We start from the raw sequence: 18,507 nt of genomic DNA, 5'->3' as shown, positions 1-18,507 counted from the left end.
CACTCGCTCAACACTATTAAATATGTACTGGTATATATCTGTTTGACACGATCAATCTTAAAGTTTCCCGCTTCACTTTTTTGTTTTTCTTTTCTACCCCTGAAGGAACATGTCCCTCGTATCTCGTTTTCCGAGGACTAGAAGTGCGGAATAGACACGGAACTCAATAACCAAGAACGGCTGTATGGACAAGCCAATGAGGAGTAAACATGGTAGACGAGTTTTGTTGAACATCACTTATCAATCGAGAGTAATTGGTAATATTTATGACAACACCGGTTCGCTCGGGAAAACGCCACGGGCAACAATCGAATTAGAGACATAGACACGAACACTCAAAGAGGACTACAATGCGTTTAGAGGGCTTGTCAGGAAGCCAAGGCAAGAAAAGAAGAAGATAAATACGGAAAAAAAAATACAATCGGCTGTGCGGAAGGGTATGACGATATGCACTCATCGAGCGGGGAGACATCTGCCGGGTTTCTCTTTACAAGGCAGGACCAGAAACAGGGGGAAAACAAAGGCAACAGACATGATATCCGTAATATTCGTACCCGCATCTTTTCTCGTGCTCGATACATGGGAACAGGATCATGATTCGGCCTCACCCCTTCTTAGTGCTAGAAGTGCTCGTACATCGGTGACGTACTGGAGCGCTTCCAGAATGGGAATGAGGTGCAGCAGACCGTTATCCGTAGGGTCGTTGATCCAGCCCTCGATCGGGATCGCGTTGTCTATAGAGAGTTAGAGTTTCTCTTTTGGAGTCTGCCGTCGAGAAGAGTCTTACCTTCGTGAAAGATGTAGCTCATCGGGCTGTTATCTAAGATCATGACCTTACTCAAGTCTGGTTCTACAGAACTGAGATCCTTGATGTACGCCCCATTGCGCAGAGTGCAGTGTTGCCGGTAATATCGGGCGTGGAAGTACTTCCGCTCCTGCTCAAGCCAGTCGATGACCGGATCGGCATACTCCTGAACGCTAGCCGTGAAGATAACAAGCTTGTACCACTTGCAGACCTTGCGGAGAAACTCATCGCAATGAGGTCGCTTGTGGACATAATACAGAATGGGATGCTGAGGACCCAGGGTCGTGGGCGCTGAACCGGGTGTCACTGCGGTAGTCACTGGAGTGGCAAGCTTGACCTCAACCATATGGCCGCTCGACATCCGACCACCTTTTGCCAGGGAGTGGATAAGCGTCTCGTCTAAATCAAGCACCAGTGTTTTCTGTGGAATCCTAGAGCCGCGTGTACCTGCAGTGTACGAAGGCTGACGCGGAGGGACCAGCGGACGGGGAGGAGTAGGAGAGTGGGGATACTTGGTGATCTTATGAGAGGAGGGAGACGTCGGTGACTTGAGAATATCCGCTGCGAGACCGGCCTGAAAATTCCCCGGGTTATCAACGTCCTGATTCGAGTCTATGCTCTGCGATCGTCGCTGCTTCTGCCTTTTGAGAACATCTTCGTTGTGGAGCTTGATCCGTATAGAACGTCGAGGAGTACCGTCTTCGGCTGCGGGTTCTGCATTATGAGCCTTTGTCTTGCCATGGCGCCCTGTACCACCGGAAGTCTTGATATCACCTCGTCGATCCGCTTCAGAGTCGGAAGTCGTTGAGACCATGGAATCCCGCGATGTGGAACTTCGGAGCTTCCTGGTGGAAGGATCGCGGCGGGTAGATTTCTCAGACCGTTTGCTTCCCTTACCGTGCCCCGACGGCTTCCCTCCTTTTGATGGTGGACCACTGTTACTCGACATCGCACGTCCTAACTTCTTCACGGGGACAAGGGGAGAGTAGTGCCCATCATCATCTCGGAAGCATCGCGCAGCATAGACCCCAGGTGCAGCAAGAGTGGAGAGTATAACCTTGATCGTTTCCGCAATGGCGTCGAAGAGTCGCTGAGCAATCAAATGGAGTCTACTGTGAACCGGGAGAGTGACATCTTTATGGAGCGTCTGTAGAAGAGGGGATTTCTCATCGAGGGTATGGATGTCGGCGTCGGTAGGCTCGAACTGATCGGACCTGCCTTCGCGTTCCTTCTCGAAGAGGTCCAAGTCATTGAGCTGTTGGTGGCTAAACGATCGGGTCTTGGCCAAATCACTGCGCGGACTGCCTGAGAGCACCTCGTCCTGCGAGCGAGAGCGATGGCGCGGAGGACTAGTAGATGAGGACTGTCCAATGACTCGGGACGACAGTATATTCAGTGAATTCATCTTCCAGCAACGGCCATCGGGTCAGACCCTGACGCAGATATCTGGAGGGATTCTGTCAGTCATTGAACAAGGCCGCTCGCAGGGCAGATAAGCGCCGAAGGGGAGAGAGAGGAAGGGCGATTGCAGACCTCAATGCGCCAGTGGACGACCGTCCCTCGATACCGCTCGCGCTGCCACGTCGCTGCCCCTAGAAACGTGCCGGTATATGGGCTCAAGATGCAGCACACTAACGCTCTGGATGATCTGGCAGTCGATAGTACAGTAGAAACAACGGGGCGAGTGGCTGGTGGTGGAAGTTGCTGTTTCTTTCGCCTATGCTAAGTACTCAACGGATGACGGAGGTGTGGGGAGCAACAAGGAGGAGTTGAGCTTACGTTGAACCGTTGGCCGAGCTTGGCCTTTTTTCTCTGAACTTCGCTCACTAACATAACCGGCAGCAAACCGTGCTGCTTCAACCACCGCCGCAAGTCAGTAGTCCACGGTGCTCGCGTGAAATACCATCAGCTCTGGCCTCACTGGATCTCCAGGACCAGTCCAGCTCTTATTCTCCCTCAGACAACGGCCGGTACTGAAACGCGGACGGTCTTGAGTCCTGACATCAAGAGGGGCACATCGTTCGTCCGCACACACCACCGCTTGGCTCCGCCCTTGCTCCACGCTCATCTCACAACCACTAGAGGGATACGATAGGATCTGGGGAGGAGATATAGTGTCTGACATCCAAGATGCCGTCCACATCGGTGGCCTTGACCCCGGGCCTGTCGTCGTTTCTCAAGTCTCTGAAGACGAACCCGATCGACACATCCATCGACAACCTCATATCGTATGTCTCCAACGATACTGTCCTCGTTGCTGCGATGGCTGCTGACTTTACTGACCGTGCTAGACTTCTCAAACGGAGACAGATCCGTCATTCACGATCATGCGCCATTGCGACCGCTTACCTTCTCCTCCGCGTCGTCTCTTTTTACCGGACAACAGATGCTGCAAAATTAATTGAGCGGGTGCAGAGTGTGGGGAGACGGCTGATAGCCGCCCAACCCAGGGAGATGGTCGTTGGTAATATTGTGAGACGGATCCTAGGCCTCATCAGAGACGAAGCGGAGGACGAACGAGATGCGGAGTTTTCCTTGTCCAGTGACGCCGGTTCAGACAGTCGACCACACACTCCGCCCCAGTCGAACAAGGATTTTGAAGCTGGTTTGGGCATTCACGACCATCTGTCCGTCCGGCACGAAGGCTCAGAGAGATCCTCCTCTCGCCCACCTTTCAATTCCTTTGCGCCCACTCCGGCCCCGATATCCATGTTCAGTCTCCTGTCACATCCCGATACGGACTCCTCTCAACCAGGCTCCCCTGCAATGCCTGGTTCGCCGTTGGGTCGATTCCCTGGTCACGCTCCAAGCAAGGACATCCGCGCAGAAGTCATTGACGGAATCGGTGAGATCATCGATGAGTTAGGTCAAGTCGACGACCAGATCGCCGGTTACGCCTTGGAGCATATCCACTCGAATGAAATCATTCTCACCCACACGTCCTCGTCGACCGTCCAAAAATTCCTGATGAAGGCCGCTGCTAAGCGGAAATTCACCGTCATCCATGCAGAGTCCTATCCTAACAACCACGAGGCGACGCACGCTACTGTAAGCGGAACAACCTACGGCGACGAAGAGAGCATGAGCGTCGAGTCATTCCAGAAGCCTTTGATTGCCATGGGTATCACGGTCATCCTGATCCCCGACTCCGCCGTATTTGCGCTTATGTCCCGGGTCAACAAGGTTATCCTGGGCACACACTCGGTCCTGGCCAACGGCGGACTTGTCGCGGCCGCTGGCACTCGAGTCATTGCTCGGGCAGCCAAAGTCCACCAGACTCCGGTCGTCGTGGTCAGCGGTGTTTACAAGCTGAGCCCAGTGTATCCCTTCGACTACGAGGCGCTGATCGAATACGGTGACGCGAGCAAAGTGCTCGGTTACGAAGACGGCGATCTGGTGGACAAGATCGACGTTGAGAACCCACTCTATGACTATGTTCCAGCAGAGCTGGTTGATCTTTACATTACTAACTTGTGAGTACACGCATTCTTTTCTCATTTCTGCTCCCTTATATGGCATTGGATTGACAATAGCTTCTAGGGGAGGTCATGCGCCGTCATATCTGTACCGTATCGTCTCAGACCATTACCGGAAGGAGGATATCAACTTCTAGATTATGAATGACACTTACACTAGATGAGAAAATATGGAAGGAACAAAATGAAAATAATGATACCCAGGGCAATCATTATAGATAACCCGCACGTTCGATTGTAGGCCATAATCTATTAGATTTTAACGAAGTAGGTCTGGGGAGTGCTTATAGATCTTGGGTTTGGGGCCACTGGCTACCTTAGAATAGATCACAGGCACATTACGCTTTCTAGAAGGATTATTTTCCGGAAAAGACTGGTCAGAACATCCTTCATTTTTTATCTCGAAGAGATCCTCTGACCCCCTCTCATGGAGAGAGAAAGAGATAGGAAAAAATTTGTATTCATGACGCCATCTTTGAAGGTTTTCTTGCGCAGTGAATCAATTCGTAGTATTTGCAAGTCGCATCGCATGTCATCCGTCCTGAACCATAATCCGCCTGATCCAGACCAGAGTTACAGATAACATAACATATCCCAGTGACTGTGATGCTCCCGAGAAAAAAACCATCTCCTTCCGTTGCTTTCTTTGAAGAAGAAGATTCCAACACCCCTTTTTTTCCCTTTTCGTTTCGTTATTTAAGAGCGGGGCTTCTCCTTCTTCTCCTTCCAGAGAGCGGACAGACCGACACCGGAAACCTTGACGACCTTGAAACGGACACCGGGAATATCACCCTTGGCCTTGCCCTTACGACCGAAACCGGCGAGGAGGACCTCGTCGTTCTCGTCGACGAAGTTCAGACAACCGTCGTTGGGAACTAAAAAGCATTATCAAGTTAGCATGACTGGTTTTTTTTATGCATGTTGAGAGATTCCCTCGCAGCCAATTCATCCGCTGGTCATAAAGGACCAGTCCCATGCTCTTTCTACTATCCAGCAATCCAGCACATGGCCTCGAGTCGATCTCGACAAATATTCCAGAGAAGATAAAGGGAGCAGGTAACCCACCGAAAGCAGTGACCTTCTTTCCGTTCTTGATGAGCTGAACCTTGACACACTTTCGGATGGCAGAGTTGGGCTGCTTGGCCTCGACTCCGACCTTCTCAAGGACGATACCCTTGGCGTGGGAAGAACCACCGAAGGGAGAGGACTTGTAGGCGGTTCCGAGGAGACGCTTCTTGAAGGACAGATCGGCCCATCGCTCCTCACGGCGGTGGTTGCGGAGCTTGCGGGCGGCGTTCAAACCTCTAGGCTTTCCCTTACCCATCTTGGCGGTATTGCTTTCGTTGGACGGTTACTGTGAGATCGAGAGAGAAGATGTTAGATGTCTTGCTGTCACACGGTGGGATAGGTGCGAATTGAAGGGTATCTGCGGGGTTGATTCGGGAGGTAGGGAATCCGTTGATAATTCCAGATCGATGCACGATCGGGGAATCTCAATGAATATGGTGCAGGGTCAGGAAGACGTACCGACTTGAAAGACCTAAAGGTTGACGGTTGATTGTCGAGGGCGAAGTCGTTCACAACTTTCACGGCCGACGTCTCGCCAAAATCGGGAGGTCGAAAATTGGTGTGCGTGCTCGCCCTAACGACGCTAAGCGAGACCTCCGCCCGGATCGGAGAAACGTCGGCGGGACCGAGCCTAGTAGTCCGCTCCATAGGAACAACCATAACTACAGAGTACAGACTTGTTATGGAATCTATTATATGCATACTCCCATTGATCGACAATAGCTTTGGTCAACTGTGCCATCTGCTCCTTTCCTATGTAAAACAAGTTCCTGTCTTTCAGCGAGATACCTTTGCTGTAACTCTCCAAGATGTCCTCGTCTAAAATGGAGCCGCTTAGGCATACAAGCTCCCAGCGTCTGCCCCCTCCGTCTCTATTTCAAGGGCCTCCGTCGCATAATGCTTCTAATATTTCTCTTCCTTCTGGACGTCTTGCTAGTACTCATGGAGGTTCTGCGGCTACTACTCCGGGAGGTGTTCCGTCACCGCCTCTGTTTCGCACGCGCTCATCTCGACAACGCTCAGGGCCTTTGGAAGGCCAGACATTGCTCTCGCCATTTATCTCACGCTCTCATTCTCAAGGTGAAGTAGACCGTTCAGAGGCAATATGGCAGGAGATGCAAAACACCCTTGCTGAAGTGGAACTCAGCGCGATGAGCGGTGAACACGTCTTTGGGGAGAAACATGCCAAAGCCCTGGATGAGCTGCGCGAGAAGCAGTTGCGACTGGCTCAAGCCTGGGCCCGAAGTGAAGCTGATGAAGTCGTTGATGCTGCCAAAGGTACCGAGGAGCCACATCAGCAGTCCGCCAAAAAAGGAGGTTCAGCCCCTGGGGGAACAGCAGAACGGCCAGGAGGCGAGTCTAGCTCACACAAAGCTCTCGAGGAAGAGACGGAGAATGATCTTCTCCTTGCGCGTGAGAGGCGTGAAGCCAATGATAGATACTTCGACCGTGTCAAGAGTGGGGTGCTAGATGTCGTTGCTAAACTCGAGGAGGTCGCTGATGCAATGCGTGCTGTTGAAAGAGAAAGCAAGGACATCTGGAGTGAAAGCGAAAGCGTAGATACGAGTGGCACGTCAAGGACCACCAGATGAAGGCGAAAGCGGTACCTACGTTCAGGAACTTTCAACATTTATTCGCTGCAAACGCGAATGCCGTGGATTCGAGAGCACGATGGTGTGCAAGGGGAGACTTACATCCCTCCCTCGGTCCGAGTCTCATATTACCATCTCAAAGGAGACGAATCCCCCCCTACACAATACGGCGCTTATGACAAACTTGCGCGAATGATGGCCGCTATCCTGGGAATAACTCGATCCCTGCCTGGTGGTGCGCAGAACATACCGACTTCTCTTCCACATGGGCGATCGAAAAGCTCCATGCTATGAAGTACTGCTTTGACCTGCTTATAAGGTCCCGGCCAAGCTCCGCATCAACAGTATGGCATTATTGTCCAGACTCCACACATATATCTCATATACCCATTGACATCAATTAGGTCGTATAGCGGAGTTGGTCATTAGACAAAAATAGCATGAAGAGAGTTGAAGGGTTGTATACTATGATTCACAACAGGCGTGCGAAGAACCGATATCCCAACTCCGTCACACCATATATACAGTAATAAAATGGGTATAAAGGCATGCAACATCAACAAATCGCTCGAAATATCCGGGGCGTACGGATCCCATGACATGGGAATGGTATCCATGAAAATCATCCATCTGCACTTGTTTACTCCCTCTTAACCAGTCGCGAAACGGCCTTGAAACCTTCCACGGCTGTCTCTCTCATATCTTCCCAACGCACTTCGTACGCCTTCCTAGCCAATGCTTCCACCTCGCGGTTCCATTTCTCCTTTAGCAGCGCTTTTGTTCCCGCTCTTTCTGTCTCGAAGTCGCGTGGCTTCCGTTCTGGCACTTCGGGAGCGAATCGACGGTAGTATGCGCCGGCCGGAGAAGCAAGCGTATTGAGGACTTCAGTCTGCTCCCTGATCGCTCTTTGCTGCTCGAGGCGATTTGAACGGTGGACTTGAACTGAGAGATAGAGAACGGAGGTAGTGAGAGCGAACCCGCCAAACTATATGCGCCAAAGAATCAATCCATCTTGGTCTCGTGACAACAAACATTTGCAGTATGATAACAATTGGATGACTTGAAACATACAAATCCTGCCAGGAAACCCATGCTGCCCAGGAATACTCCTCTAGGAGTAAGTATGTAGACTTATTGTATGGAAATACAGCGCAGTCAAAGAGACACAGGATAATGCAATGGCTATGCGGAGCTGGTGGGGTGATTCAGCCTGTTTGTACTGCAGTCCTTTGTCTGGGCAGGACGAAAGGATATTGTTAAGAGACGGGTGTTTGGCTTGAACTGAACACAGGGAGCCGTCCTGGGCTTCCAGAGACCAGAGCGCTCTGGTAATTCGCTTCTAGATCAAGCGCAAGACACTGCGTGGAACTGGACGAAGTGAGGATGAGATGTTTCTGCCCTCCAAGTCCGCAGTGGACGATCGGAGGCCCCAGGCCAGCTCTCCGATTGGCTGCGGCGGAAACCTCAGGATCGAATCTTCTGATCGGAGACCAAAGGAGTCCAAGAACAATTCAGCCTTCTTCTCAACGCGAACAAGACCGTTCTTCTTCCGGCTCCGCCATCGAGGGGTCAATTGTTCACTTCTATTCCCTTGCTGCGGAACCGTCGTGCTTCCAGCCAGCGCGATTCGACCTTGCTCTCACCCCAGGAACCCGTTTTTACCGATACTCCCATCCTTTAATCCTCCTCCAACCAGAACATAGTCATTCAAGATGGCGGGCGGTGCGACCAAATATCGTCATCTTAGCCGGAAGTCATCGCACAGGCAGGCCTTGCTGCGCAACCTGGTCACGTCACTGTTTCAGCACGAATCCATCACGACAACATGGCCGAAGGCGAAGGAAGCACAGCGACTTGCTGAGAAGCTGATCACATTGGGCAAGAAGAATACGGAATCAAGCAGGAGACGGGCATTGCAGATCTTTTATGTACGTATATTCGTCCACCGGTCCTTTTTGCGGTATACTAGAGGCAAAAGGCTGGCGGGATATAAACTGCATGAGATGGACCCAGATATTTCATTCGTCCATGCTAGCGTATATCTTTACTCCTCGAAGATCATATGGACTCTATTCTTTTCGTCGATCAACATCCTCACGAGTGAGCTGCAGAGCACCTACTGACCAGCATATCAAACAGACCCCCCATGAGCTTCTCCCCAAACTCTTCGGACCTCTCCGTGAACGCTACGCCGACCGACCCGGTGGATACACGCGCGTTCTCCGCGTTGAGCCCAAGAAGGATGACCAGGCCCCCAGTGCGATCCTCGAGCTAGTAGACGGCCCCAAGGACATTCGATTCGCCATGACCGCGAAGACGGTGGCGCGCCAGCGATCGCAAGGTTTCGAGACCCTGAACGAATTGACGGCTCTCAACGTGAAGAAGGTGACGCAGTTCCGAAAGAATGGTATAGATGAGCTCGAAGATGCCATTAAGCGGATGGAGCGAATGGAACTAAAGGAGAAAAAGGAAGCTGCGTCGCCTAAGAAGTCGGAGGCGGAAGCAAAGGAGTAAGCTGAAACCTATATCAGGCCTCGGGGCCCTTTGGTGCTTTTCCCTTGCTTCTTTCTCTGCCTGTTGAATCCGTCCGTCTGGGGTGGACTGCGAATTCTTCAGCCCTGTGTATATCTATCGAGTGGCTTATCGGTTTATGAACTCCTGTGCTACCTTTTTTTTCCCTCTCGGCGTGTCTCAGCCATGTTCTATCTGGGTCAGCATCTTCGCGGCTCTTTGTTTTCCTAGCCAGCTTCTTGTGAGATAAACATGTATCAAATGATCAAAGATGACTTTGGAACCGATCCGATGATCTCTACGGTATTCTTATCTCCGTCGTACCGAGAAAGGTAGATTCTTATTGAATTATAACATACATTAGGCAATCTACGTGAGCGATTATCTTAGAAGAGCCGAGCGGCCGGGAACTGCATGTCAGCAAAGCAAGCAGGAAATATTGAAAACTCTTTCTTTCCCCGTCCTTTGGCCATAACAAACAGAAGATGATCAGCGTTGGAAGTCATTATGTTTTCCCGAATCTTGCCCTAGCGCCCACGCCATTCCTCCGCTACGCGAGAGAACTGCGTGGATATCAATCAATGTGAGTAGAAATTCTGTTTGCATTGCTTCGAGCCGTTCTGCCGGCTCAAAGACCCCTCCCTCTACTCGGGTCCCCGCTCACGCCTTCACCTGCCAGGGTTAGGTTGCGGATGAGGAAACACAAAAGAGAGTCCCGACATACGATGCACCAAGTGTCAGACTTTTTATGATGCTCGCCACATGATAACCAGAAGCTTCCCAGGTACGCCACCCGCCGGAGGATCACCGCAGCTATTTCATTGCAGTTCGTATCACCACGCCACATAGCAAAGATGCACAAGAAAGGAAATTGGCTGATAACGGTTTGAAATCAGTTTTGTTTGGAGCCTCCTGAAACCACGAGCGGTCCATTTTTCATGTTGGGCAGCCCGTTGTTGTTTGGCACGGAAGTAATCCTATTCTTCATATCGAAGTCAGAAGAGACCTCTGAGGGTGGAGGCTTTGGAGGCAAATGGGATGGTGTGCCCCATTTCGCGATAGAATCCTGGCTACTAGATGAGCCATTGCGTCCTGCGGCATAGTTTGAAGCAGGAGACTGAGATCCACCCCACTGCTGCTGGTTGCCAGGCTGAGGTCCCCCATAGGAGTGACCCATTCCATGCTGATTCCCTTTTCCGGGGTAACCCATGGGGGACCCAGCACCAGGCACGAAAGACCGGGTTTGGGGGTTGAAAGGGGATCTAGTGAAGCTCCCAGGTAATGGGTGCTGGTTTGCATGATTCTGCATTCCCGGGCCGTAAGGCTGTGCCGGCAGTTGTCCATACGGATACGTAACGGGTCCTGATACCATGGACTGAGAAGGATAGTTCGGCCAGTGTACGGGTGGAGGGTTGCGCTGCGGGGAATGCTGGAAGCTTGACTGATAAGGTGTTGGCATCCACGAGGGAGCCGTCTGCTGGTACTGTGCAGTGTTGGGAACAGCGTAGTTGTTCATCGCGGGAGAAGACCTCGTGGACGACTGTTGAGCCATCATGGCTGACGGCTGGTTGATGGACGCATATCCTGAATATGGCGATCCTTGAGGCAAAGCACCATTCTGCCAACCGTTGTTCTGAGCCATGTGAGGAGAGACCGTCATAGGATAATGTGGGACAGAGTTCATGTTCATCGGTGCAGAATACATCGCATTGTGCTGGGCATTCTGGACGTACCCCATGCTGGGCGAAGCGCCAGGTCCAACCATGTAAGGTGGCTGGCCTGTATAAGAGCCATCGCCCATGGGGACATTGTATGGGACCGGACCGGAAGCATAATGCATCCCTGGGTAGTAAGCATTGAACTGCGATCTTGCCTCAAAGCTATCGTCATGTGGTGTTTTCTGTCTGTGAGTTTTCTTTCGACCACTGGCCGAACTTGAACGGGACATCTGTGCGCTTTGATCGCCGCTTGCGTTGTCGGAAGACTTCGACTCGGGGAAATCGCGGAATATTCTCTCCCGAGCCTCTTGGTACTTAGCTTCTCGCTCCTCCCGAGTCATGGTAGTTCTGTCCTTGGCTGGTGTTGCGCCAGCAGAAGAGCCACCGCGCTCTTCGTCGTTACCTTCTCCACCAGCTTCCGAGGTGGTCTTAGAGGGAGCTGAGGAGTTAGCACCTGTACTACCCCCAGGACGATCTCCATTGCGGCGCATGATTTTCATCGCTGGAGCACTTGGAGGAGGCGTTGTATTAGCGGCATGTAGTAAGGCTAGGGGAGTAGGCCTAATATTATCAGCAGATGTTCATTAGTGACAATAAATAGTGAATGATAGGCAGCCTACAGTCGACAGAAGGGTGTTCTGTGAAGGCGGACAGATGTGACGTTATTGTCCACAAAGTGGGTTAGGTGATAATAGTCGCCCAGCTTATGTGCGAGGAGCCGTCCAAACGCGTTAGATGGCGGAAGTTCCAGAGATTGTTCTCTAGTGCAACGTTAGAATATCTTTCCCTCTGACGAGCATGAAATCAGGAATAGGAAAATAACAACTCACTTTGAGTCTTGGATAAAGATCCGGATCTTTTCCTCCAGCTGTAGTAACAGAAGGCGGTCTTTGGGGGAGTTCATTGCCTCCAAAAGTTTCTCGTCTGGCTCTGACGGGAAACCATGGAGAGATCTGCCGTCTTGGAAGGAGTCTGCATTCGGCAGAACAAAGTTGTTAGAAACAGAGCCCGGGGGAATCGCTCCCGAAATCTGGATACCGCCATCATTGAAACGGGGCGCAGCGCCGGGGACAACGCCTCTTGCTTTCTGGAGACTAGCATCCCGCAAGTGATCTCTAAGTCCTCTCGCACCAGATTCAGATCCTGTCAGCGAGTTTGGTGCTCCAGAAGCAGGACCGGAGAGAGACTCTTCTTCGTCCGCAGCCTGGACGCTTGCGCTGTCGTCCGGGCGTAACGAATCCTTCTCGTCCATGGCGAAGGTTGTAACAGACGCCATGCTTTTCGAGTCAAAGCTCGTCTGTTTAGTAGAAGAGTTAGATAGGTGAGTCCTGTCATCCTCAAAGGATGTTTCTCTCTTGAGAACGCCGTTCTCTTGTGGGTCTCCAGAGGACTCTGAGCCCTCCGGGTTCTTCCCTTTTGTAAGCCCAAGAGCCTTTACGGCTTTTCCGAGGCCTTCAATCTGTCGGTCTGCGCTGTTTTCTTTCGACTGAATGACGGACTGCTCCGGGGGTAAGGTCGTGCTGGAAGTGTGGTATGCCGATGGGCTCGTCGGTGGTTCGGTTAATTGAGAGCCGTTCTCTTCAGGGTGGGCAATCGGAGACTCCAGTTTGGAGGGAGGAGGCATTGCTGCGATCTGAGTAACATATCAGCCGTTTGACCTAGGTCCATTTTTGCTTCGCACACCAGCGTACCTTTGCGAACGAGAGACGGTTTGCGCCTCCGCCCTTTGTATTCGATGCCATCTTCAATTAGTCACGGAAAGCACGAGTTGTGCCTACGACGCTGAGCCGGACTAATAGGAGCGCAGTGCGGGTTAAGGAAAGGATTGAACCGAAACTCGAACTGAGATGAGGTCGCTGACAAACGCTTCACACAAGCCCAAAGAGAAAGACGACATATCTCTGAGAGAAGACATTCGCCATGTGAAAAGACGCGGTTCCCAGGAATTGAAGCTGCCCGAAAAGGCTAGCAAGGTGCACGACGTAGGATAATATAGTCAGCCAGACTTGATACTGGCAATAAAAGGTCAACGGTAACAGCGTGTTCGAAGCGTCAGTCGCTGGCTCAGTCTCAGGAAGAATGACTTCTGCAAAGCCAAGAAGAGCAGGACTCTCAGGGTGTCCCACGAAGAAGGCGATTGTCTGCCTGAAAGACGAGGGGCGGATACAGAAGACGGCGGAGGTGAGAGAGAGCAGACGTTGGATCTGGTAAACCCAAGCAGGACGGCTTCCTTCGTGGGGTTTAGCCCCCGGTGTGCTTGCCGCGCGGGTGTTGCCTGCTGTGGTTGGCTGTGATAGCCGCCCCGCGACAATTTATGGTTTTGGTAGTTATGACTCTCCAACGTTCTGATATCTCGGGGTGAACATAAGGCGCAATTAGAATATCAGGCTTCTTCCATTCCATATCCTATTCGTCGCACCTGCGCGGTTAGTCCTTCCATTTATCAACTCAGAGTTCCCCCAAAATCCCGCAAACCAGCGCGATCAGTGTTCCGTCGAACGCTGCGTGCAATGAACCGATATCGAAATGTCCCTGGGTTGCGAGGTCCAACAAGGGCTTCTGCTGACACACTTTGCCAGAAATGTTTAAAAAGAGATATGTTCAGCTTGTCTATATTTTTTGCAGCTCTCCTAACTGACACCAAGCACGGCACTATAGTTACGAATGCAAGGCGCCTGCTCAGGAGAGACCGTATATATCTCGGCCTTCCCGCACCCAGCAACTCCTGAACCCAGATCTGAGGCCTAAGCTCACAACAGAGGTACCAAATGATCTCTCGCGCACGTATGTCATGCCCTTACTGTGTCTTGTTTCCAGGGATCTAATGCCTCTACAGGAAGGGTGTCGCAGATGAGCTGCTAAAGAAAAAGGACGAAGAGCGAGGACGGAAAAGGGATATAGACGACCTCGACGAGCTTTCAGATGGCCGTCATCAATCACGGAAGCGTGCAAGGTCGCTGTCGTCGCATTCTGCCAGCTCTGTCTCCACCATATCTACCAACCGTTCCCGTTCTGCGTCTCGGGAGCGCCGGCAAAGGTACGACGCCGGCGGCAGTGAGACAAGATCACCACGTAGGACTACATCTGTTTCGCCTCATGAATCAAGGAGGAGAAAGAGGCGATACAGCGACGCATCTTCGGGGTACTCACACTCTTCTCCCTCGTCTGTGGGGCGCGCGCAATCTAGGGACAGAGACCATGAGAGGAATATAAGAAGACGTCACAGAATATCTAGCCCAGAGGAGCGCGGGCGCAAACATGAAGTGAGCAGTCGGGGACGACGACGAGACAGGTCTCGGAGCGATAGTCTGGATAAGAGTCGCATCGCAAAAGGGCGGCGGTCATTGACTCCGGAGGATCTGCCAGTACCTGTTCACGAGAGGGAGCGTCGGCCACCCAGACCTCGATCGCCTAGGGGCAGATATGGCGGGGAGAATGGGCGCCAGCGGAGGGAAGCCCCAGCTCCTGCTCCGCCGCGGGAGCGCAGTTTGAGCCCCTTCAGTAAGCGGCTCGCTCTCACACAAGCTATGAATATGGGGAGATGAGGTACACTGGCAAGGTCTACCAGAATCCTGCATTTTCGGAGCTGAAAATTATTTTTGATCATGTATTGTTACCAAAGATTACATAATGATAATGGAGCTGCAATACCATAGATACCTGTTGCGCCATTTTACTTCCTCAACCGCGTCCCCCAATGTGCCTCTAACGCCAGATACAGGAAGAACCATCCATAAAAGCTTTTTCAACAATCGGGTATCACAGCGTTTCATCCTCTTCTCTATTCCGCGCTTCTTCCTCTTCCCTTTCACGAACGTGAATACCTTCCACCAGCGTTCCGCCTTCCATCCCAACTTCCTCCCCTTGCTGCTCTCCGTCGTTTCTGGAAGGTTTGCCTCTTGCTTCACGCTGCGCATTCTCTATGCGCTGTCGTACGAGTCTCGCGATGGCATTCTCGGTCCGGACGTTCAGAATCTTCAGTTTTTCATCCAAGTCACGCTTCAGATCCCAGTTTGGCTTCTTCGGTTGCAGTTTGAATAGATCAATTGGTTGTTCTGCCTCTTCTTCCTTCTTTGCTTGTTCGGCGGTAGCTTTTGCTATCTCAGCGGCCTTTTCCTCCAACGTGATCTGCCCATCTGTTGGAGCATGTTCAAATCCAAGCTTCGGGCCGCGCGTTTCGGGGTCGTAATTTCGCCCAGACAGGAATGACGTGGTGACATCGGGGGCTGCGTCTCCAAGCTCCTCGTCTCTGGGAGGATTGTCCACGGATGACTCTGGTTCTGGTTGTTTCCGTTTCAGCGCTGCAAGTCTGGCTAGTCTTGCCTTGCGTTCTGTTGCCGCCGCATCGAGAGAAGCGTGGTTAGATGACATGTTCCCCGCCAGGCCGGAAAATATAAATATCTGAGAATTGAACAACGTAAGAAAGCACAGATAATAGCACTCGAGGCGTAGCTGTCAGATTGTTCGAGCGCTGTGGAATCTCGCTGGTCAATGTCCGTTCTGGTTCTTAACTCGGGAGCTTCACAGCGATAATTGTCCCGCAGGGCTTGCGCCACAGTCGGAAGTCTACACCAGCCACAGCTCAAACTCCGAAGTCTTCTTGTCTGCTTGTTCGCAAACTCAGACTGCCGGCTTTCTTGAGCGTTGATTCTCCGTCGATGCACGCTCCGGTATTCGATATTTCAGTCGTCCGGTTTATGTCAATGCCTCTCTTGTCGAACTCCTGAATGTACACGTGCCCGAACAGCGTTATTCGCTGCCGCTTGACAGCCGGGCTTTCGTCCTGTGTCCCGCGGTCCAGGAACGGACTTGGGCAATGGCGTCGATACGCAGCAGCGCAGACGGCAAGGGGAGGAGAGAATACCACTTCTCAATCAGACGCGAGTGCTTCTGGCGACCTAGGTTACAAGGAAGATAATTTGAAGGAGTCTGCATTTGTCCCTCGTCATCTATTCAAGGAGTCTTGCCCCCGAGACTCTCCGGTTACATGGCACCCAGTGTCCAAGGAGAGCTTTGGAGCGATAGATCGGCAGGTGGATTCGCTCCAAGAGAAGGTGACTGGTGGTAATACAGATGGTGCAGAATCCTCGAACGGATCGGCTCTCGACGAAGAAACTTTGGATTGGTATGATGACACAGTATCACTGCCGGCCGATCATGAAGATAAGGTCACCAAGGAGTATCCGGTATACTCTGATGCTGAAATTCGCCAATTTATTGAACGCCGTACCCGCCGACGTGTCGTCGCTGCGGTTGATAGGGCAGGGAAGCAGTTAAAACAACAGAAGAGGGTCATAGACCAGAAGTGGTTTCGCTACGATATCGCAGTAAGAATGGCTACTTTTTATCCATTCGATTCCGTGCATCGACTTTGGCCAGACTCCTATACGAGACTATACAAAGCCAAGTTCTACAAGTCGTCATGGCAGCAACCGTCGTACTACGAGTTGGATGATCGTGGAAAGACTCTTCTACAGGAGCTTGAAACGGACAACGAAAACCTTTTCCAGGCCAGTTGGAAGCAATTAGCTCGGGCCGTGAAAGCGTTCCAGTGGCCGCGACTAGCACTACATCTACTATGGAACGATCCTAAGCTTGCCATGAAATTTCTACTTGCGACGGCCCGCGAGGATATCCGACCACCATTTGGTATGGTCGCTGACTGCCTGCTTTATCTTGACGAATTTCATGCTGAGGAGCTCAAGCATTGGAAAAGCGAGGAGTGGTACCACTCTGTTATTCACACCTGCCTAGATCCCCAAAAATGGCCGGTGGTCTCTCTCAATCAAAAAGGCGTCCGCTTATACATCAAGAAATCGGATCATCAAAGGGTCCTGAGTGTTTTTCGAATGATGGGAGAACGCAAGACACATATGTCTGCGGAAACAGCTCTCTGTTTCATGATGCGTTTTACGGAGTTTGGCAACGTGGACAAAGCACTGGAAGCCCTCCAGCTAATACCTATAACCAAACAAGCCGGCTTCGAATTGGACTCCCAGGCGGTATTACGCCACTGCTGCAAACTTTTAACCTTAGACACCGTTCATGATGAAAACGGCGAGCGGAATTTCAAGATTCTCCCCAAACTGCTTGGATTCGGCGTCAAACCCGATCGCGACATGATGAATGTCGTCATCTCCAATGCTTTCAAAACCGGTGATCCACAACTGGGTTTAGATATGGTGGGATACATGAAGGCCCGAGGCTTTGAACTCGACTCATACACATACCTGACGTTGCTCACAGACGCTGTGGCCCGCGGGGACAGAGGCGGTGTCGACTCGGTTATACAGGAAATCGGTCCCAATGATGAGCTGCGGAAGAACCCCTACATTGCGGGCAAGATATTCCATGCTCATTATACGTTCAGCGCGAAACACCTTGATTCGGATGCCGATCCTTCAGAGGTCTTTACATCCATGCTTAATATCTACAGTGAACTCTACAGTATAACTCCCCTGAAAGACCTCTTGATTCTACCACCTCACTACAGATATCCGCCGGGTGAACCGAAACCTCAGCCGACGCCAGTGGCCTTATATATCATAATTGCGACATACCTCCGGTGCCAAAGCAATTCAGGCATTGCCTACCGGTTATACCAACGATTCCGCCAGCTACTCATCCGTGGACACGAGACTATTGTACCTCTGGCCGAGACCGATCATACCTATAACGAATTTTTGGTCTCACTTCGCAAAGACCCACGAGCGCTCCGCTGTTGTGTTCAAATCGTCGAGGAGATGCTTCATCCACTTCCGGGGCGCGACGTGCTAGATTGGGCGGCGGAACATCCAATAGCCCACGCGAAGCCAACGACGCGGACGTGGACTATCCTTCTCAGTGCTTTTATCTACAACAGACAACCGCTAGCTGCGGAAAAGATCCGGGAGATGATGGCCAAGCACGAGGTGACTTTCAACGGCGTGACTTGGAACACTATAATCAATGGCTACGCGAACGCACAGAAAGTCGAAGAGACCGCGGAGGCGATCAAAATGATGGAAGAGCAAGGATTCCCAGTCGATGCATACACGATGAAAGGTCTGCGCTATCTGCGAGACCCAGAACGTCTTCGAACCGCCATTGAAGAGCTGGATCAGAGGGACGCACTGCGGAATCAGCATTCCCAGCTGGAGGGCAGGGAAGAGCGCGAGCAATTGCTCGATGAAGGTCTTCGGCGTCTAGCGGAGAAATCCAACTCCAACTCGAACTCTTGAGATACCCGCTTCATCTGAGTTTAGAGTGTATGCTGTGGTTCAATGTGAGGGGCACATGCGTTTCTGGTGTTGTACAGGCGTGTAGGGCTGGTCTATACATTTCTGGACTGATGTACA

The 18,507-nt window shown here is 51.7% G+C and overlaps 10 protein-coding genes across 10 annotated transcripts; 5 read left to right on the top strand and 5 right to left on the bottom strand.

Moving 5' to 3' along the window:
- Positions 1–295: 295 nt before the first annotated feature.
- Positions 296–2,653, bottom strand: C8Q69DRAFT_33583 (NIF domain protein). Its single transcript, XM_028627528.1, has 4 exons — positions 2,585–2,653; positions 2,339–2,509; positions 788–2,251; positions 296–734 (listed from the first exon to the last, which is right to left on the bottom strand). Exons 3-4 carry the CDS (start codon positions 2,208–2,210, stop codon positions 592–594), a joined length of 1,566 nt encoding a protein of 521 aa, XP_028489356.1. The 5' UTR covers positions 2,211–2,251; positions 2,339–2,509; positions 2,585–2,653; the 3' UTR covers positions 296–591.
- C8Q69DRAFT_452115 (translation regulator GCD7) lies at positions 2,547–4,502 on the top strand. The gene is made up of 3 exons (XM_028629547.1): positions 2,547–3,033; positions 3,097–4,278; positions 4,346–4,502. Exons 1-3 carry the CDS (start codon positions 2,936–2,938, stop codon positions 4,416–4,418), a joined length of 1,353 nt encoding a protein of 450 aa, XP_028489355.1. The 5' UTR covers positions 2,547–2,935; the 3' UTR covers positions 4,419–4,502.
- C8Q69DRAFT_452114 (40S ribosomal protein S23) lies at positions 4,503–5,831 on the bottom strand. The gene is made up of 2 exons (XM_028629546.1): positions 5,347–5,831; positions 4,503–5,156 (listed from the first exon to the last, which is right to left on the bottom strand). The coding sequence occupies exons 1-2, from the start codon at positions 5,603–5,605 to the stop codon at positions 4,978–4,980; spliced, it is 438 nt and encodes a 145-aa protein (XP_028489354.1). The 5' UTR covers positions 5,606–5,831; the 3' UTR covers positions 4,503–4,977.
- Positions 5,832–6,158: 327 nt separating this feature from the next.
- C8Q69DRAFT_440780 (hypothetical protein) lies at positions 6,159–6,941 on the top strand (the record flags this gene model as incomplete). Its single annotated transcript, XM_028628689.1, has 1 exon — positions 6,159–6,941. One exon carries the CDS (start codon positions 6,159–6,161, stop codon positions 6,939–6,941), a length of 783 nt encoding a protein of 260 aa, XP_028489353.1.
- Positions 6,942–7,581: 640 nt separating this feature from the next.
- On the bottom strand, positions 7,582–8,033 carry C8Q69DRAFT_440779 (hypothetical protein; the record flags this gene model as incomplete). The annotated part of the gene is made up of 2 exons (XM_028628688.1): positions 7,582–7,926; positions 8,013–8,033. 2 exons carry the CDS (start codon positions 8,031–8,033, stop codon positions 7,582–7,584), a joined length of 366 nt encoding a protein of 121 aa, XP_028489352.1.
- A 400-nt stretch (positions 8,034–8,433) lies between these two features.
- Positions 8,434–9,771, top strand: C8Q69DRAFT_452109 (ribosomal protein L17). Its single transcript, XM_028629545.1, has 2 exons — positions 8,434–8,869; positions 9,081–9,771. The coding sequence occupies exons 1-2, from the start codon at positions 8,654–8,656 to the stop codon at positions 9,453–9,455; spliced, it is 591 nt and encodes a 196-aa protein (XP_028489351.1). The 5' UTR covers positions 8,434–8,653; the 3' UTR covers positions 9,456–9,771.
- A 128-nt stretch (positions 9,772–9,899) lies between these two features.
- On the bottom strand, positions 9,900–13,054 carry C8Q69DRAFT_33514 (hypothetical protein). The gene is made up of 4 exons (XM_028627523.1): positions 12,862–13,054; positions 12,001–12,803; positions 11,791–11,931; positions 9,900–11,731 (listed from the first exon to the last, which is right to left on the bottom strand). Exons 1-4 carry the CDS (start codon positions 12,910–12,912, stop codon positions 10,345–10,347), a joined length of 2,382 nt encoding a protein of 793 aa, XP_028489350.1. The 5' UTR covers positions 12,913–13,054; the 3' UTR covers positions 9,900–10,344.
- Positions 13,055–13,522: 468 nt separating this feature from the next.
- Positions 13,523–14,822, top strand: C8Q69DRAFT_33427 (zinc knuckle-domain-containing protein). The gene is made up of 3 exons (XM_028627512.1): positions 13,523–13,765; positions 13,819–13,954; positions 14,007–14,822. Exons 1-3 carry the CDS (start codon positions 13,681–13,683, stop codon positions 14,713–14,715), a joined length of 930 nt encoding a protein of 309 aa, XP_028489349.1. The 5' UTR covers positions 13,523–13,680; the 3' UTR covers positions 14,716–14,822.
- Positions 14,657–15,753, bottom strand: C8Q69DRAFT_33348 (cwf18 pre-mRNA splicing factor-domain-containing protein). The gene has a single exon (XM_028627501.1). It carries the CDS (start codon positions 15,539–15,541, stop codon positions 14,930–14,932), a length of 612 nt encoding a protein of 203 aa, XP_028489348.1. The 5' UTR covers positions 15,542–15,753; the 3' UTR covers positions 14,657–14,929.
- On the top strand, positions 15,712–18,497 carry C8Q69DRAFT_452103 (hypothetical protein). Its single transcript, XM_028629544.1, has one exon. The coding sequence runs from the start codon at positions 15,898–15,900 to the stop codon at positions 18,388–18,390; it is 2,493 nt and encodes an 830-aa protein (XP_028489347.1). The 5' UTR covers positions 15,712–15,897; the 3' UTR covers positions 18,391–18,497.
- The last annotated feature ends 10 nt before the right edge of the window (positions 18,498–18,507 follow it).

Source organism: Paecilomyces variotii, assembly GCF_004022145.1.
Source record: "Paecilomyces variotii strain CBS 101075 chromosome Unknown C8Q69scaffold_1, whole genome shotgun sequence".
NCBI classification, from domain to species: Eukaryota; Fungi; Ascomycota; class Eurotiomycetes; order Eurotiales; family Thermoascaceae; genus Paecilomyces; species Paecilomyces variotii.
Note: the sequence above shows the minus strand (reverse complement) of the source record. Positions and strands in the feature narration are given on the sequence as shown.

Bases quoted from the DNA above. Each gene is read 5' to 3' on its own strand.
- C8Q69DRAFT_33583 (XM_028627528.1), bottom strand. From the start codon at position 2,210: ATGAATTCACTGAATATACTGTCGTCCCGAGTCATTGGACAGTCCTCA. The intron at 735-787 runs GTAAGACTCTTC...AACTCTCTATAG, and splicing joins GAGCTACATCTTTCACGAAG to ACAACGCGATCCCGATCGAG.
- C8Q69DRAFT_452109 (XM_028629545.1), top strand. From the start codon at position 8,654: ATGGCGGGCGGTGCGACCAAATATCGTCATCTTAGCCGGAAGTCATCG. The intron at 8,870-9,080 runs GTACGTATATTC...CATATCAAACAG, and splicing joins GGGCATTGCAGATCTTTTAT to ACCCCCCATGAGCTTCTCCC.
- C8Q69DRAFT_33514 (XM_028627523.1), bottom strand. From the start codon at position 12,912: ATGGCATCGAATACAAAGGGCGGAGGCGCAAACCGTCTCTCGTTCGCA. The intron at 11,932-12,000 runs GTGAGTTGTTAT...ACGTTGCACTAG, and splicing joins ATCTTTATCCAAGACTCAAA to AGAACAATCTCTGGAACTTC. The intron at 11,732-11,790 runs GTAGGCTGCCTA...TGATAATATTAG, and splicing joins AGAACACCCTTCTGTCGACT to GCCTACTCCCCTAGCCTTAC.
- C8Q69DRAFT_452114 (XM_028629546.1), bottom strand. From the start codon at position 5,605: ATGGGTAAGGGAAAGCCTAGAGGTTTGAACGCCGCCCGCAAGCTCCGC. The intron at 5,157-5,346 runs GTGGGTTACCTG...AATGCTTTTTAG, and splicing joins AAAGAAGGTCACTGCTTTCG to TTCCCAACGACGGTTGTCTG.
- C8Q69DRAFT_452103 (XM_028629544.1), top strand. From the start codon at position 15,898: ATGTACACGTGCCCGAACAGCGTTATTCGCTGCCGCTTGACAGCCGGG.
- C8Q69DRAFT_33427 (XM_028627512.1), top strand. From the start codon at position 13,681: ATGAACCGATATCGAAATGTCCCTGGGTTGCGAGGTCCAACAAGGGCT. The intron at 13,766-13,818 runs ATATGTTCAGCT...GACACCAAGCAC, and splicing joins CCAGAAATGTTTAAAAAGAG to GGCACTATAGTTACGAATGC. The intron at 13,955-14,006 runs GTATGTCATGCC...ATGCCTCTACAG, and splicing joins CCAAATGATCTCTCGCGCAC to GAAGGGTGTCGCAGATGAGC.
- C8Q69DRAFT_452115 (XM_028629547.1), top strand. From the start codon at position 2,936: ATGCCGTCCACATCGGTGGCCTTGACCCCGGGCCTGTCGTCGTTTCTC. The intron at 3,034-3,096 runs GTATGTCTCCAA...TGACCGTGCTAG, and splicing joins TCCATCGACAACCTCATATC to ACTTCTCAAACGGAGACAGA. The intron at 4,279-4,345 runs GTGAGTACACGC...AATAGCTTCTAG, and splicing joins GATCTTTACATTACTAACTT to GGGAGGTCATGCGCCGTCAT.
- C8Q69DRAFT_33348 (XM_028627501.1), bottom strand. From the start codon at position 15,541: ATGTCATCTAACCACGCTTCTCTCGATGCGGCGGCAACAGAACGCAAG.